This window comes from Hyla sarda, chromosome 1 (assembly GCF_029499605.1).
Source record: "Hyla sarda isolate aHylSar1 chromosome 1, aHylSar1.hap1, whole genome shotgun sequence".
NCBI classification, from domain to species: Eukaryota; Metazoa; Chordata; class Amphibia; order Anura; family Hylidae; genus Hyla; species Hyla sarda.
This window is the reverse complement of record NC_079189.1, coordinates 614,064,474-614,082,244: the sequence shown is the minus strand read 5'-3', so window position 1 is coordinate 614,082,244 and position 17,771 is coordinate 614,064,474. Positions and strand designations below refer to the sequence as shown.

The following is a 17,771-nucleotide window of genomic DNA, read 5'->3' as shown; positions in this document are numbered from 1 at the left end:
TCTCCATGTTGTGTATTGTGTTATCTGGTATATATGTCTCCATGTTGTGTATTGTGTTATCTGGTATATATGTCTCCATGTTGTGTATTGTGTTATCTGGTATATATGTCTCCATGTTGTGTATTGTGTTATCTGGTATATGTCTCCATGTTGTGTATAGTGTTATCTGGTATATGTCTCCATGTTGTGTATCGTGTTATCTGGTATATGTCTCCATGTTGTGTATCGTGTTATCTGGTATATGTCTCCATGTTGTGTATCGTGTTATCTGGTATATGTCACCATGTTGTGTATTGTGTTATCTGGTACATGTCTCCATGTTGTGTATTGTGTTATCTGGTATATGTCTCCATGTTGTGTATTGTGTTATCTGGTATATGTCTCCATGTTGTGTATTGTGTTATCTGGTACATGTCTCCATGTTGTGTATTGTGTTATCTGGTATATGTCTCCATGTTGTGTATCGTGTTATCTGGTATATGTCACCATGTTGTGTATTGTGTTATCTGGTACATGTCTCCATGTTGTGTATTGTGTTATCTGGTATATGTCTCCATGTTGTGTATTGTGTTATCTGGTATATGTCTCCATGTTGTGTATTGTGTTATCTGGTACATGTCTCCATGTTGTGTATTGTGTTATCTGGTATATGTCTCCATGTTGTGTATTGTGTTATCTGGTATATGTCTCCATGTTGTGTATTGTGTTATCTGGTATATGTCTCCATGTTGTGTACACATTGGTATATTTCATGTCCATATTCCAGCTGTAGTATCACCTTAGTTTGCATTTTAGCTGAATAGAGGAATTTACAGCAAGAAAGAGACAGGACACAGAGATTAGATAATTATACACGTAACTCACCTTGGTGGTTACATGTAGGACTGTCCTCCTTACACTGCTCATCACTGCTCACATCTGTCTCTTCTTCTTCCCTTATGTCTGTATTATTGATATAGATCAGATCTTTCCCTGTAGTAATTTCCTCCTTATACTGCTCATCAAGAGGACGGGGACACCTCTCTGGTGCTGTTCTCTTACTGGATCTGACTGTAGGGAACACATACAGAGACTGAATTCATTCTTTACATACAAATAATGAGAGGACGTGTGTATATAGTCATGTCTATTACCTGGTGATGTGAGGGGCTGCTGATCCTCCATCATGACCTGATCCTTGTACTGATCCTTGTGTCCTTCTACATACTCCCACTCCTCCATGGAGAAATAGACCGCCACGTCCTGACACCTTATAGGAACCTGACACATAATGATACAGTAAATCACCCCGGCCCCTCCAGTGGTGTTACTGTATAATGTCCCAGCATTCCCAGCAGTGTCACCTCTCCAGTCATCACCAGACCCCTCCATTACTGTATAATGTCCCAGCATTCCCAGCAGTGTCACCTCTACAGTCATCACCAGACCCCTCCATTACTGTATAATGTCCCAGCATTCCCAGCAGTGTCACCTCTCCAGTCATCACCAGACCCCTCCATTACTGTATAATGTCCCAGCAGTGTCACCTCTCCAGTCATCACCAGACCCCTCCATTACTGTATAATGTCCCAGCAGTGTCACCTCTCCAGTCATCACCAGACCCCTCCATTACTGTATAATGTCCCAGCAGTGTCACCTCTCCAGTCATCACCAGACCCCTCCATTACTGTATAATGTCCCAGCAGGGTCACCTCTCCAGTCATCACCAGACCCCTCCATTACTGTATAATGTCCCAGCAGTGTCACCTCTCCAGTCATCACCAGACCCCTCCATTACTGTATAATGTCCCAGCAGGGTCACCTCTCCAGTCATCACCAGACCCCTCCATTACTGTATAATGTCCCAGCAGTGTCACCTCTCCAGTCATCACCAGACCCCTCCATTACTGTATAATGTCCCAGCAGTGTCACCTCTCCAGTCATCACCAGACCCCTCCATTACTGTATAATGTCCCAGCAGTGTCACCTCTCCAGTCATCACCAGACCCCTCCATTACTGTATAATTCCCCAGCAGTGTCACCTCTCCAGTCATCACCAGACCCCTCCATTACTGTATAATGTCCCAGCATTCCCAGCAGTGTCACCTCTCCAGTCATCACCAGACCCCTCCATTACTGTATAATGTCCCAGCAGTGTCACCTCTCCAGTCATCACCAGACCCCTCCATTACTGTATAATTCCCCAGCAGTGTCACCTCTCCAGTCATCACCAGACCCCTCCATTACTGTATAATGTCCCAGCAGTGTCACCTCTCCAGTCATCACCAGACCCCTCCATTACTGTATAATGTCCCAGCAGGGTCACCTCTCCAGTCATCACCAGACCCCTCCATTACTGTATAATGTCCCAGCATTCCCAGCAGTGTCACCTCTCCAGTCATCACCAGACCCCTCCATTACTGTATAATGTCCCAGCAGGGTCACCTCTCCAGTCATCACCAGACCCCTCCATTACTGTATAATGTCCCAGCAGTGTCACCTCTCCAGTCATCACCAGACCCCTCCATTACTGTATAATGTCCCAGCAGTGTCACCTCTCCAGTCACCACCAGACCCCTCCATTACTGTATAATGTCCCAGCATTCCCAGCAGTGTCACCTCTCCAGTCATCACCAGACCCCTCCATTACTGTATAATGTCCCAGCAGTGTCACCTCTCCAGTCATCACCAGACCCCTCCATTACTGTATAATGTCCCAGCAGTGTCACCTCTCCAGTCATCACCAGACCCCTCCATTACTGTATAATGTCCCAGCATTCCCAGCAGTGTCACCTCTCCAGTCATCACCAGACCCCTCCATTACTGTATAATGTCCCAGCATTCCCAGCAGTGTCACCTCTCCAGTCATCACCAGACCCTTCCATTACTGTATAATGTCCCAGCAGTGTCACCTCTCCAGTCATCCCCAGACCCCTCCATTACTGTATAATGTCCCAGCAGTGTCACCTCTCCAGTCATCACCAGACCCCTCCATTACTGTATAATGTCCCAGCATTCCCAGCAGTGTCACCTCTCCAGTCATCACCAGACCCCTCCATTACTGTATAATGTCCCAGCAGTGTCACCTCTCCAGTCATCACCAGACCCCTCCATTACTGTATAATGTCCCAGCAGTGTCACCTCTCCAGTCATCACCAGACCCCTCCATTACTGTATAATGTCCCAGCAGTGTCACCTCTCCAGTCATCACCAGACCCCTCCATTACTGTATAATGTCCCAGCAGTGTCACCTCTCCAGTCATCACCAGACCCCTCCATTACTGTATAATGTCCCAGCAGTGTCACCTCTCCAGTCATCACCAGACCCCTCCATTACTGTATAATGTCCCAGCAGGGTCACCTCTCCAGTCATCACCAGACCCCTCCATTACTGTATAATGTCCCAGCAGTGTCACCTCTCCAGTCATCACCAGACCCCTCCATTACTGTATAATGTCCCAGCAGTGTCACCTCTCCAGTCATCACCAGACCCCTCCATTACTGTATAATGTCCCAGCAGTGTCACCTCTCCAGTCATCACCAGACCCCTCCATTACTGTATAATGTCCCAGCAGGGTCACCTCTCCAGTCATCACCAGACCCCTCCATTACTGTATAATGTCCCAGCAGTGTCACCTCTCCAGTCATCACCAGACCCCTCCATTACTGTATAATGTCCCAGCATTCCCAGCAGGGTCACCTCTCCAGTCAGCAGCTCCATCATCTTATTGATGAGTTCTCGGATCTTCTGTTCATCCATTTCCTCATGTATCAGGGAGTGAGGTGGGGGCCCCTGGATTGGTCTCAGGGTTCTTCCCCATTCTTCACACACAGGGGCCCGACAGCGCCCACTAGAAGACTTCTTCACTACTGTGTAATCCTGTGTATGGAGAGACACATTAATATCACTACATACATTCCCAGAATCCCTCACCTCTCCAGTCATATCCATCTGTTATTACATAGATAAGAATGAGGTCAAGTGACATCACTCCCAGAATCCCTCACCTCTCCAGTCATATCCATCTGTTATTACATAGATAACGATGAGGTCATGTGACATCACTCCCAGAATCCCTCACCTCTCCAGTCATATCCATCTGTTATTACATAGATAAGAATGAGGTCATGTGACATCACTCCCAGAATCCCTCACCTCTCCAGTCATATCCATCTGTTATTACATAGATAAGAATGAGGTCATGTGACATCACTCCCAGAATCCCTCACCTCTCCAGTCATATCCATCTGTTATTACATAGATAAGAATGAGGTCATGTGACATCACTCTCAGAATCCCTCACCTCTCCAGTCATATCCATCTCTTATTACATAGATAAGAATGAGGTCATGTGACATCACTCCCAGAATCCCTCACCTCTCCAGTCATATCCATCTGTTATTACATAGATAAGAATGGGGTCATGTGACATCACTCCCAGAATCCCTCACCTCTCCAGTCATATCCATCTGTTATTACATAGATAAGAATGAGGTCATGTGACATCACTCCCAGTATCCCTCACCTCTCCAGTCATATCTGTTATTACATAGATAAGAATGAGGTCATGTGACATCACTCCCAGAATCCCTCACCTCTCCAGTCATATCCATCTGTTATTACATAGATAAGAATGAGGTCATGTGACATCACTCCCAGAATCCCTCACCTCTCCAGTCATATCCATCTGTTATTACATAGATAACAATGAGGTCATGTGACATCACTCCCAGAATCCCTCACCTCTCCAGTCATATCCATCTGTTATTACATAGATAAGAATGAGGTCATGTGACATCACTCCCAGAATCCCTCACCTCTCCAGTCATATCCATCTGTTATTACATAGATAAGAATGAGGTCATGTGACATCACTCCCAGAATCCCTCACCTCTCCAGTAAGCCGGAAAAGTATCTGTAGAGTGAGGTTTATGATCCTGTCGGCCATCTTGTTCCTGTCTCTCTCCATGGTTGATGGGTCATCCAGGAGAATTCTCTTATATAGAAGATATCAGCAGAGGATCCTGGATTGGAGAAACCTGAAGGGAAGAAGAGGAGACGATGATAAACCGCACCAGATTCTAGGGAGAAATAAAATCCATTTCCTGGAGATAATCTGGGGAAACATCTGAGGAGACATTATAGGAGTTTTCAGATTTCTCTAAGAAACAAAATGCATTGTCCCATTGCTAAAATATAACAGACTAGAACGCACTCACCTCTCCCGGTCCAGTGGTGGCGCTCTGGTCCAGAGGCCACAGGTCACTCACTTACTTATTCTAATGGCGTTCTCCCTGCTCTGCTAGAGACCTTCTGAATACACCGCAGTCTCAGAGATGAACTATTTTATATAACAGATTTGCTTTCTGTCTGTGTCTCTCTATGATACAGAAGAGATAACCACGTTGCGTTCTTATATAAAGCTGTATCCATGTTGGTGTCTTTAGACGATGCCCAAGCTTAGGAGTGGGAGCAGTTGTCTCCAATTGGCATTTTGATAATAATATTTACTTGCTATATGAATCCTGGATGGTCTCTCATTGATAACTGAAGATTCTACTAACATCATGGTCCTTAGAGCCAGAAGTTCCCCCCCAACAAAGGAGGAGAAGGACCTGACCGAGTCTGAAGACCTCACACCTGTAAGACCTCCGCCTGGTTCTTAGGTGTCAAATAGGACGATTGTGGCGTCTCCTTCTACTCGGGAACGACCTTCTGCACTAACCGAGGAGAATCGTGGACTTTCTAGCCTTCATATTTGTGCGTATAATTTTACTTTTACTTTCTCTTTGCTTATCTGCACCTTTTCTTTTAAAATTTACAACCAGTGTAAAATAGGAACAAGGAAGCGATCTGCTCGCAACCAGGATCGGAACACCAGGAGTAAATGCAGGGTCGCCCAATGCAGGGACCATAGATGATCACATAGAAATCATAGAAGAGCCAATGAGGGCATTCAAACAGGCGGACGGGGTCGGACCAATAGTTGGGGGAGAATGTAGTCCAGGGAATCCCCCACTGCTCAATTGCCACTCAAGGATTTCATAATGGCACCAATCACCACCCATTCTGAAGAGACACATGAGACTGGAAAAAGGCCTGAGGGATCCTAATGTGACGGCACTGAGAGATCCAGAAAATGCTGGAGGACCGTCATTTTGTAAATCGCACATCTGTCACAGGAGATGGGGCAGGTGCCTTGTGACCAGGTCGCACAACGGGCCTGAATCCTTAATAATAAAGAGGAAAACTAAGCTGCAACAATTGGGTCAGGTCGTCAGGGAGAAGGACACCCAAGAACTACAAAGCAAAATCAGGAGGACGACTGCACAGAGGAGACCAGGTCAGACGGGAAGGAGACATTCAACATTCAAAGTTGGAAAGACGAGCAAAGTGCTCTAACTCCTGAAGTAACACAAGGAGGGAAACCCGAGGGTTAGTAAGAAAGTAGAATAAATCATCTGCAATAAGCTGCCACCTTACACATAGTCTCCCGCACTGAGACGCCTCCGCTGATTCGGCAGAGGAACAGCTTGTGATGATACGTCCCTGCCACGTACCATAAAAGATGTTACAGGCGGAGGATCGGAAGCCATTCACCTGGAACTTATCAGACGGAGAGGAATAAAGAGACAGAATCCAGGAATCCCAAACGGATGCCCCGAAAACAAAGCGTCACTCCATGAAGATGAACCATACAAATCAGATAGACACTTCTCCTATAATATAAAGTTGATATCACTGGACATCACCAAGACACATAGTGGTCTAACAAGTATATATATATGTATTAGTCACAAAAAATACCAATATATATATATATATATATATATATATATATATATACCCATAACAAGGCATATGGGCTCCAGATTGTAACATTCCCAAGGGGCCAAGTACGTCCTATTTTAACCAGATCAGGGATGTGGAAATTGTATCACCCGAGGCCCAGGACATGCAGTTCCGGGCGCTGGTGAATTCTTCAGGCATTTATCCCCGCTTCAGGCTAGCAGAACTAAATGTCTGAGAAATTCACATATAACGGAGCAATCATTCTCGTCCCGTCACTAAACTCCTATAGACTGTATGCTTCAGCCTATAGCGAGCCGCACAGGATGTTGGCGTCCCAGCGTAAGTGCGCGCAATGACATCACACATCGCGCGCACCTATGTTAGGACCGAGGATGTGGTCCAGTAACATGACCGCTGCGCCAGTGAGCCTGCCGGAGGGCACATGGGGACAGAGGACAGGTAAAAGCAGGGGGAGGGGGTTTGGTGAATGATATGGCAAAGAAGGAGGGGGGGGGTGAAATAGAATGGCAAAGGAGGGGAGGTGAAATAGAATGGCACGGGGGGGGTGAAATAGAATGGTACGGAGGGGGGGGGTGAAATAGAATGGCACAGGGGGGTGGTGAAATAGAATGGCACAGGGGGGTGATGAAATAGAATGGCACAGGGGGGTGGTGAAATAGAATGGCACAGGGGGGGGTGAAATAGAATGGCACGGGGGGTGAAATAGAATGGCACGGAGGGGGGGGTGAAATAGAATGGCACGGGGGGGGTGAAATAGAATGGCACGGAGGGGGGTGGTGAAATAGAATGGCACAGGGGGGGGGTGAAATAGAATGGCACGGGGGGTGAAATAGAATGGCACGGGGGGGGGGGGTGAAATAGAATGGCACAGGGGGGGGGGGGTGAAATAGAATGGCACGGGGGGTGAAATAGAATGGCACGGAGGGGGGGGGTGAAATAGAATGGCACGGGGGGGGGTGAAATAGAATGGCGGGGGGGGGGGTGAAATAGAATGGCATGGGGGGGCTGAAATAGAATGGCACGGGGGGGGTGAAATAGAATGGCAAAGGGGGGGGTGAAATAGAATGTCACGGTGGGAGCTGAAATAGAATGGCACGGGGGGGGGGGAGGGGAGGGAAGAGAATGGCACAGGGGGGAGGGAATGGAATGGTACAGGGGGGAGGGGAGGGAATAGAATGGTACAGGGGGAGGGGAGGGAATAGAATGGCACAGGGGGGAGGGGAGGGAATAGAATGGCACAGGGGGGAGGGGAGGGAATAGAATGGAACAGGGGGGAGGGGAGGGAAGAGAATGGCACAGGGGGGAGGGAATGGAATGGTACAGGGGGGAGGGGAGGGAATAGAATGGCACAGGGGGAGGGGAGAGAATGGTACAGGGGGGAGGGGAGGGAATAGAATGGCACAGGGGGGAAGGGAGGGAATACAATGGCACAGGGGGGAGGGGAGGGAATAGAATGGCACAGGGGGGGAGGGAATAGAATGGCACAGGGGGGAGGGAATATAATGGCACAGGGGGGAGGGGAGGGAAGAAAATGGCACAGGGGGGAGGGGAGGGAAGAGAATGGTACCGGGGGGAGGGGAGGGAAGAGAATGGCACAGGGGGGAGGGGAGGGAAGAGAATGGCACAGGGGGGAGGGGAGGGAAGAGAATGGCACAGGGGGGAGGGGAGGGAATAGAATGGAACAGGGGGGAGGGGAGGGAATAGAATGGAACAGGGGGGAGGGGAGGGAATAGAATGGAACAGGGGGGAGGGGAGGGAATAGAATGGAACAGGGGGGAGGGGAGGGAATAGAATGGAACAGGGGGGAGGGGAGGGAATAGAATGGCACAGGGGGAGGGGAGGGAATAGAATGGCACAGGGGGGAGGGGAGGGAAGAGAATGGCACAGGGGGGAGGGGAGGGAAGAGAATGACACAGGGGGGAGGGGAGATAATGGCACAGTGGGGAGGGGAGGGAATAGAATGGCACAGGGGGAGGGGAGAGAATGGCACAGGGGGGAGGGGAGGGAAGCGAATGGCACAGGGGGAGGGGAGGAAAGAGAATGGCTCAGGGGGGAGGGGAGGGAAGAGAATGGCACAGGGGGGAGGGGAGGGAAGAGAGTGGCACAGGGGGAGGGGAAAGAATGGCACAGGGGGGAGGGGAGGGAATAGAATGGCACAGGGGGGGGGGAGAGAATGGTACAGGGGGGAGGGGAGGGAATAGAATGGCACAGGGGGAGGGGAGGGAATGGAATGGCACAGGGGGGAGGGGAGGGAATAGAATGGCACAGGGGGGAGGGGAGGGAATAGAATGGCACAGGGGGAGGGGAGGGAAGAGAATGGCACAGGGTAGGAGGGGAGGGAAGAGAATGGAACAGGGGGGAGGGGAGGGAAGAGAGTGGCACAGGGGGGAGGGGAGGGAATAGAATGGCACAGGGGGAGGGGAGAGAATGGTACAGGGGGGAGGGGAGGGAATAGAATGGCACAGGGGGGAGGGGAGGGAATAGAATGGCACAGGGGGGAGGGGAGGGAATAGAATGGCACAGGGGGAAGGGGAGGGAATAGAATGGCACAGGGGGGAGGGGAGGGAATAGAATGGCACAGGGGGGAGGGAATAGAATGGCACAGGGGGGAAGGGGAGGGAAGAAAATGGCACACGGGGGAGGGGGGGGGAATAGAAAGGCACAGGGGGGAGGGGAGGAAATAGAATGGCACAGGGGGGAGGGGAGGGAAGAGAGTGGCACAGGGGGTGGGAAGAGAGTGGCACAGGGGGGAGGGGAGAGAATGGCACAGGGGGGAGGGGAGGTATTAGAATGGCACAGGGGGGAGGGGAGGGAATAGAATGGCACAGGGGGGAGGGGAGGGAAGAGAATGGCACAGGGGGGGGGAGGGGAGGGAAGAGAATGGCACAGGGGGGGGGAGGGGAGGGAAGAGAATGGCACAGGGGGGAGGGGAGGGAATAGAATGGCACAGGGGGAGGGGAGGGAAGAGAATGGAACAGGGGAGAGAGGAGGGAAGAGAGTGGCACAGGGGGGAGGGGAAAGAATGGCACAGGGGGGAGGGGAGGGAATAGAATGGCACAGGGGGAGGGGAGAGAATGGTACAGGGGGGAGGGGAGGGAATAGAATGGCACAGGGGGGAGGGGAGGGAATAGAATGGCACAGGGGGGAGGGGAGGGAATAGAATGGCACAGGGGGGGAGGGGAGAGAATGGCACAGGGGGAGGGGAGGTAATAGAATGGCACAGGGCGGAGGGGAGAGAATGGCACAGGGGGGAGGGGAAGGAATAGAATGGCACAGGGGGGAGGGGAGGGAAGAGAATGGCACAGGGGGGAGGGGAGGGAAGAGAATGGCACAGGGGGGGAGGGGAGGGAAGAGAATGGCACAGGGGGGAGGGGAGGGAAGAGAATGGCACAGGGGGGAGGGGAGGGAAGAGAATGGCACAGGGGGAGGGGAGGGAATAGAATGGCACAGGGGGGAGGGGAGGGAATAGAATGGAACAGGGGGGAGGGGAGGGAATAGAATGGAACAGGGGGGAGGGGAGGGAATAGAATGGTACAGGGGGTAAAATAGAATGGCACAGGGGGAGGGGAGAGAGTGGCACAGGGGGGAGGGAAGGAGGGAAGGGGAGGGAAGAGAATGGCACAGGGGGGAGGGGAGGGGAGAGAATGGCACAGGGGGGAGGGGAGGGGAGGGAAGAGAATGGCACAGGGGGAGGGGAGAGAATGGTACAGGGGGGAGGGGAGGGAATAGAATGGCACAGGGGGGAGGGGAGGGAATAGAATGGCACAGGGGGGAGGGGAGGGAATAGAATGGCACAGGGGGGAGGGGAGGGAAGAGAATGGCACAGGGGGGGGAGGGGAGGGAAGAGAATGGCACAGGGGGGGGAGGGGAGGGAAGAGAATGGCACAGGGGGGAGGGGAGGGAATAGAATGGCACAGGGGGAGGGGAGGGAAGAGAATGGAACAGGGGAGAGAGGAGGGAAGAGAGTGGCACAGGGGGGAGGGGAAAGAATGGCACAGGGGGGAGGGGAGGGAATAGAATGGCACAGGGGGAGGGGAGAGAATGGTACAGGGGGGAGGGGAGGGAATAGAATGGCACAGGGGGGAGGGGAGGGAATAGAATGGCACAGGGGGGAGGGGAGGGAATAGAATGGCACAGGGGGGAGGGGAGAGAATGGCACAGGGGGAGGGGAGGTAATAGAATGGCACAGGGCGGAGGGGAGAGAATGGCACAGGGGGGAGGGGAAGGAATAGAATGGCACAGGGGGGAGGGGAGGGAAGAGAATGGCACAGGGGGGAGGGGAGGGAAGAGAATGGCACAGGGGGGAGGGGAGGGAAGAGAATGGCACAGGGGGGAGGGGAGGGAAGAGAATGGCACAGGGGGGAGGGGAGGGAAGAGAATGGCACAGGGGGAGGGGAGGGAATAGAATGGCACAGGGGGGAGGGGAGGGAATAGAATGGAACAGGGGGGAGGGGAGGGAATAGAATGGAACAGGGGGGAGGGGAGGGAATAGAATGGTACAGGGGGTAAAATAGAATGGCACAGGGGGAGGGGAGAGAGTGGCACAGGGGGGAGGGAAGGAGGGAAGGGGAGGGAAGAGAATGGCACAGGGGGGAGGGGAGGGGAGAGAATGGCACAGGGGGGAGGGGAGGGGAGGGGAGAGAATGGCACAGGGGGGAGGGGAGGGAAGATAATTGCAAAGGGAGCATCAGAGAAGGGTGAATATAATGGCACAGGGGGTGATAAGGGGGGGGATGAACTGGCACAGGATGGTCGCAGCTTTTCTAGTGCAGAGGCTGGTATCACATTGTAGACACACAACGCAATGCATGCAATTGGCAGTATAGGAAGGAGTGTATCACCAAACTATGTAAGGGCGTCACCATGAAAAGTTTGGAAAGCTCTGACTTAGTATAATTGTTTAAATGGGAGCCCTACCTGATGGGGATCATATCTATCTGCGGACCTGTCTACCTACTGGGGAGCTCTACCTAATGGGGGTCATTTCTTTCTGGGGCTCTCTATGGGGACCCTACCTACCTAATGGGGGTCATTTTTATCTGGAGCTCTTTATGGGAGCCCTACCTACCTCCCTAATGGTGGTCATTTCTATCTGGGGCTCTCTATGGGAGCCCTACCTACCTAACTAGGGGTATTTCTATCTGGGGCTCTCTATGGGAGCCCTATCTACCTAACTAGGGGTATTTCTATCTGGGGCTCTCTATGGGAGCCCTACCTACCTAACTAGGGGTATTTCTATCTGGGGCTCTCTATGGGAGCCCTATCTACCTAATTAGGGGCATTTCTATCTGGGGCTCTCTATGGGAGCCCTATCTACCTACCTAATGGTGGTCATTTCTATCTGGGGCTCTCTATGGGAGCCCTATCTACCTACCTAATGGTGGTCATTTCTATCTGGGGCTCTCTATGGGAGCCCTATCTACCTACCTAATGGGGGGCATTTATATCTGAGGCTCTCTATGCGAGCCCTACCTACCTAATGGGGGCCATTTCTATGTGGGGCTCTCTATTGGGAGCCCTACCTACCTAATGGGGGGCATTTCTATATGGGGCTCTCTATTAGAGGCCCTATCTTTTTACCAGCTGGGGGGGACATATATATCTGGGGCCCTATTTACATACTAGTGGAGCCCTTCATGCCTGCCTACGTGATGAAGGGACGTACCAACCTGAAGGGGGGGGGGGACTACCTATTTTTTGGGGGCGGATTTACTTATCAGGGGCCCTAATCCACCAAACGGGCTGACATACTGGTCTGCCTATTAATTTTCTATTAATTAAAACCTTAGTTACAGACTATTTTGGTTGAAATTATTTTATGTACTAGGACAAGTGGATCGTCATAAATTCACTGTTTATCTTTTTAGTTTTCATATGATCTTTGGGCTGTAAACTACTTTGGTCCTTTTACTCTCTCTCTGACTATGTCGTTTTTTTATTTTCTTTTTCGTGCCCATTTTCTACTCCCCATGTGTAGTGTATGAGTATATAATATATATGGTGTATTACATGTTTGTGACTGTAGTGTATGAGTATATAATATATATGGTGTATTACATGTGTGTGACTGTAGTGTATGAGTATATAATATATATGGTGTATTACATGTGTGTGACTGTAGTGTATGAGTATATAATATATATGGTGTATTACATGTTTGTGACTGTAGTGTATGAGTATATAATATATATGGTGTATTACATGTTTGTGACTGTAGTGTATGAGGATATAATATATATGGTGTATTACATGTTTGTGACTGTAGTGTATGAGGATATAATATATATGGTGTATTACATGTGTGTGACTGTAGTGTATGAGTATATAATATATATGGTGTATTACATGTTTGTGACTGTAGTGTATGAGTATATAATATATATGGTGTATTACATGTGTGTGACTGTAGTGTATGAGTATATAATATATATATGGTGTATTACATGTGTGTGACTGTAGTGTATGAGGATATAATATATATGGTGTATTACATGTGTGTGACTGTAGGGTATGAGTATATAATATATATGGTGTATTACATGTGTGTGACTGTAGTGTATGAGGATATAATATATATGGTGTATTACATGTTTGTGACTGTAGTGTATGAGTATATAATATATATGGTGTATTACATGTTTGACTGTAGTGTATGAGTATATAATATATATGGTGTATTACATGTGTGTGACTGTAGTGTATGAGTATATAATATATATGGTGTATTACATGTTTGTGACTGTAGTGTATGAGTATATAATATATATGGTGTATTACATGTGTGTGACTGTAGTGTATGAGTATATAATATATATGGTGTATTACATGTGTGTGACTGTAGTGTATGAGTATATAATATATATGGTGTATTACATGTGTGTGACTGTAGTGTATGAGTATATAATATATATGGTGTATTACATGTGTGTGACTGTAGTGTATGAGTATATAATATATATGGTGTATTACATGTGTGTGACTGTAGTGTATGAGTATATAATATATATGGTGTATTACATGTGTGTGACTGTAGTGTATGAGTATATAATATATATGGTGTATTACATGTGTGTGACTGTAGTGTATGAGTATATAATATATATTGTGTTTTACATGTGTGTGACTGTAGTGTATGAGTATATAATATATATGGTGTATTACATGTGTGTGACTGTAGTGTATGAGTATATAATATATATGGTGTATTACATGTGTGTGACTGTAGTGTATGAGTATATAATATATATATGGTGTATTACATGTGTGTGACTGTAGTGTATGAGGATATAATATATATGGTGTATTACATGTGTGTGACTGTAGGGTATGAGTATATAATATATATGGTGTATTACATGTTTGTGACTGTAGTGTATGAGGATATAATATATATGGTGTATTACATGTTTGTGACTGTAGTGTATGAGGATATAATATATATGGTGTATTACATGTGTGTGACTGTAGGGTATGAGTATATAATATATATGGTGTATTACATGTGTGTGACTGTAGTGTATGAGGATATAATATATATGGTGTATTACATGTGTGTGACTGTAGTGTATGAGTATATAATATATATGGTGTATTACATGTGTGTGACTGTAGTGTATGAGTATATAATATATATGGTGTATTACATGTTTGTGACTGTAGTGTATGAGTATATAATATATATGGTGTATTACATGTTTGACTGTAGTGTATGAGTATATAATATATATGGTGTATTACATGTGTGTGACTGTAGTGTATGAGTATATAATATATATGGTGTATTACATGTTTGTGACTGTAGTGTATGAATATATAATATATATGGTGTATTACATGTGTGTGACTGTAGTGTATGAGTATATAATATATATGGTGTATTACATGTGTGTGACTGTAGTGTATGAGTATATAATATATATGGTGTATTACATGTTTGTGACTGTAGTGTATGAGTATATAATATATATGGTGTATTACATGTTTGACTGTAGTGTATGAGTATATAATATATATGGTGTATTACATGTGTGTGACTGTAGTGTATGAGTATATAATATATATGGTGTATTACATGTTTGTGACTGTAGTGTATGAGTATATAATATATATGGTGTATTACATGTTTGTGACTGTAGTGTATGAGTATATAATATATATGGTGTATTACATGTGTGTGACTGTAGTGTATGAGTATATAATATATATGGTGTATTACATGTTTGTGACTGTAGTGTATGAGTATATAATATATATGGTGTATTACATGTTTGTGACTGTAGTGTATGAGTATATAATATATATGGTGTATTACATGTGTGTGACTGTAGTGTATGAGTATATAATATATATGGTGTATTACATGTGTGTGACTGTAGTGTATGAGTATATAATATATATGGTGTATTACATGTGTGTGACTGTAGTGTATGAGTATATAATATATATGGTGTATTACATGTGTGTGACTGTAGTGTATGAGTATATAATATATATGGTGTATTACATGTTTGTGACTGTAGTGTATGAGTATATAATATATATGGTGTATTACATGTGTGTGACTGTAGTGTATGAGTATATAATATATATGGTGTATTACATGTGTGTGACTGTAGTGTATGAGTATATAATATATATGGTGTATTACATGTTTGTGACTGTAGTGTATGAGTATATAATATATATGGTGTATTACATGTGTGTGACTGTAGTGTATGAGTATATAATATATATGGTGTATTACATGTTTGTGACTGTAGTGTATGAGTATATAATATATATGGTGTATTACATGTGTGTGACTGTAGTGTATGAGTATATAATATATATGGTGTATTACATGTTTGTGACTGTAGTGTATGAGTATATAATATATATGGTGTATTACATGTGTGTGACTGTAGTGTATGAGTATATAATATATATGGTGTATTACATGTGTGTGACTGTAGTGTATGAGTATATAATATATATGGTGTATTACATGTGTGTGACTGTAGTGTATGAGTATATAATATATATGGTGTATTACATGTGTGTGACTGTAGTGTATGAGTATATAATATATATGGTGTATTACATGTGTGTGACTGTAGTGTATGAGTATATAATATATATGGTGTATTACATGTGTGTGACTGTAGTGTATGAGTATATAATATATATGGTGTATTACATGTTTGTGACTGTAGTGTATGAGTATATAATATATATGGTGTATTACATGTTTGTGACTGTAGTGTATGAGTATATAATATATATGGTGTATTACATGTGTGTGACTGTAGTGTATGAGTATATAATATATATGGTGTATTACATGTGTGTGACTGTAGTGTATGAGTATATAATATATATGGTGTATTACATGTTTGTGACTGTAGTGTATGAGTATATAATATATATGGTGTATTACATGTTGTGACTGTAGTGTATGAGTATATAATATATATGGTGTATTACATGTGTGTGACTGTAGTGTATGAGTATATAATATATATGGTGTATTACATGTTTGTGACTGTAGTGTATGAGTATATAATATATATGGTGTATTACATGTTTGTGACTGTAGTGTATGAGTATATAATATATATGGTGTATTACATGTGTGTGACTGTAGTGTATGAGTATATAATATATATGGTGTATTACATGTTTGTGACTGTAGTGTATGAGTATATAATATATATGGTGTATTACATGTGTGTGACTGTAGTGTATGAGTATATAATATATATGGTGTATTACATGTGTGTGACTGTAGTGTATGAGTATATAATATATATGGTGTATTACATGTTTGTGACTGTAGTGTATGAGTATATAATATATATGGTGTATTACATGTGTGTGACTGTAGTGTATGAGTATATAATATATATGGTGTATTACATGTTTGTGACTGTAGTGTATGAGTATATAATATATATGGTGTATTACATGTGTGTGACTGTAGTGTATGAGTATATAATATATATGGTGTATTACATGTGTGTGACTGTAGTGTATGAGTATATAATATATATGGTGTATTACATGTTTGTGACTGTAGTGTATGAGTATATAATATATATGGTGTATTACATGTGTGTGACTGTAGTGTATGAGTATATAATATATATGGTGTATTACATGTGTGTGACTGTAGTGTATGAGTATATAATATATATGGTGTATTACATGTGTGTGACTGTAGTGTATGAGTATATAATATATATGGTGTATTACATGTGTGTGACTGTAGTGTATGAGTATATAATATATATGGTGTATTACATGTTTGTGACTGTAGTGTATGAGTATATAATATATATGGTGTATTACATGTGTGTGACTGTAGTGTATGAGTATATAATATATATGGTGTATTACATGTGTGTGACTGTAGTGTATGAGTATATAATATATATGGTGTATTACATGTTTGTGACTGTAGTGTATGAGTATATAATATATATGGTGTATTACATGTGTGTGACTGTAGTGTATGAGTATATAATATATATGGTGTATTACATGTGTGTGACTGTAGTGTATGAGTATATAATATATATGGTGTATTACATGTGTGTGACTGTAGTGTATGAGTATATAATATATATGGTGTATTACATGTGTGTGACTGTAGTGTATGAGTATATAATATATATGGTGTATTACATGTTTGTGACTGTAGTGTATGAGTATATAATATATATGGTGTATTACATGTGTGTGACTGTAGTGTATGAGTATATAATATATATGGTGTATTACATGTTTGTGACTGTAGTGTATGAGTATATAATATATATGGTGTATTACATGTGTGTGACTGTAGTGTATGAGTATATAATATATATGGTGTATTACATGTGTGTGACTGTAGTGTATGAGTATATAATATATATGGTGTATTACATGTTTGTGACTGTAGTGTATGAGTATATAATATATATGGTGTATTACATGTGTGTGACTGTAGTGTATGAGTATA

At 44.9% G+C, this 17,771-nt stretch overlaps 1 protein-coding gene across 1 annotated transcript in view; it reads right to left on the bottom strand.

Moving 5' to 3' along the window:
• The window catches only part of LOC130297796 (oocyte zinc finger protein XlCOF7.1-like), a 44,244-nt gene that overhangs the window by 13,676 nt on the left and 12,797 nt on the right, over nucleotides 1–17,771 (bottom strand). Inside the window, exons 3-6 of the mRNA XM_056550715.1 lie at nucleotides 4,872–5,019; nucleotides 3,680–3,859; nucleotides 1,134–1,260; nucleotides 865–1,050 (exon numbers count right to left, since the gene is read on the bottom strand). Coding sequence (XP_056406690.1) covers nucleotides 865–1,050; nucleotides 1,134–1,260; nucleotides 3,680–3,859; nucleotides 4,872–4,949 — 571 coding nt within the window. The 5' untranslated portion in view covers nucleotides 4,950–5,019. The remainder of the gene's footprint in view (nucleotides 1–864; nucleotides 1,051–1,133; nucleotides 1,261–3,679; nucleotides 3,860–4,871; nucleotides 5,020–17,771) is intronic.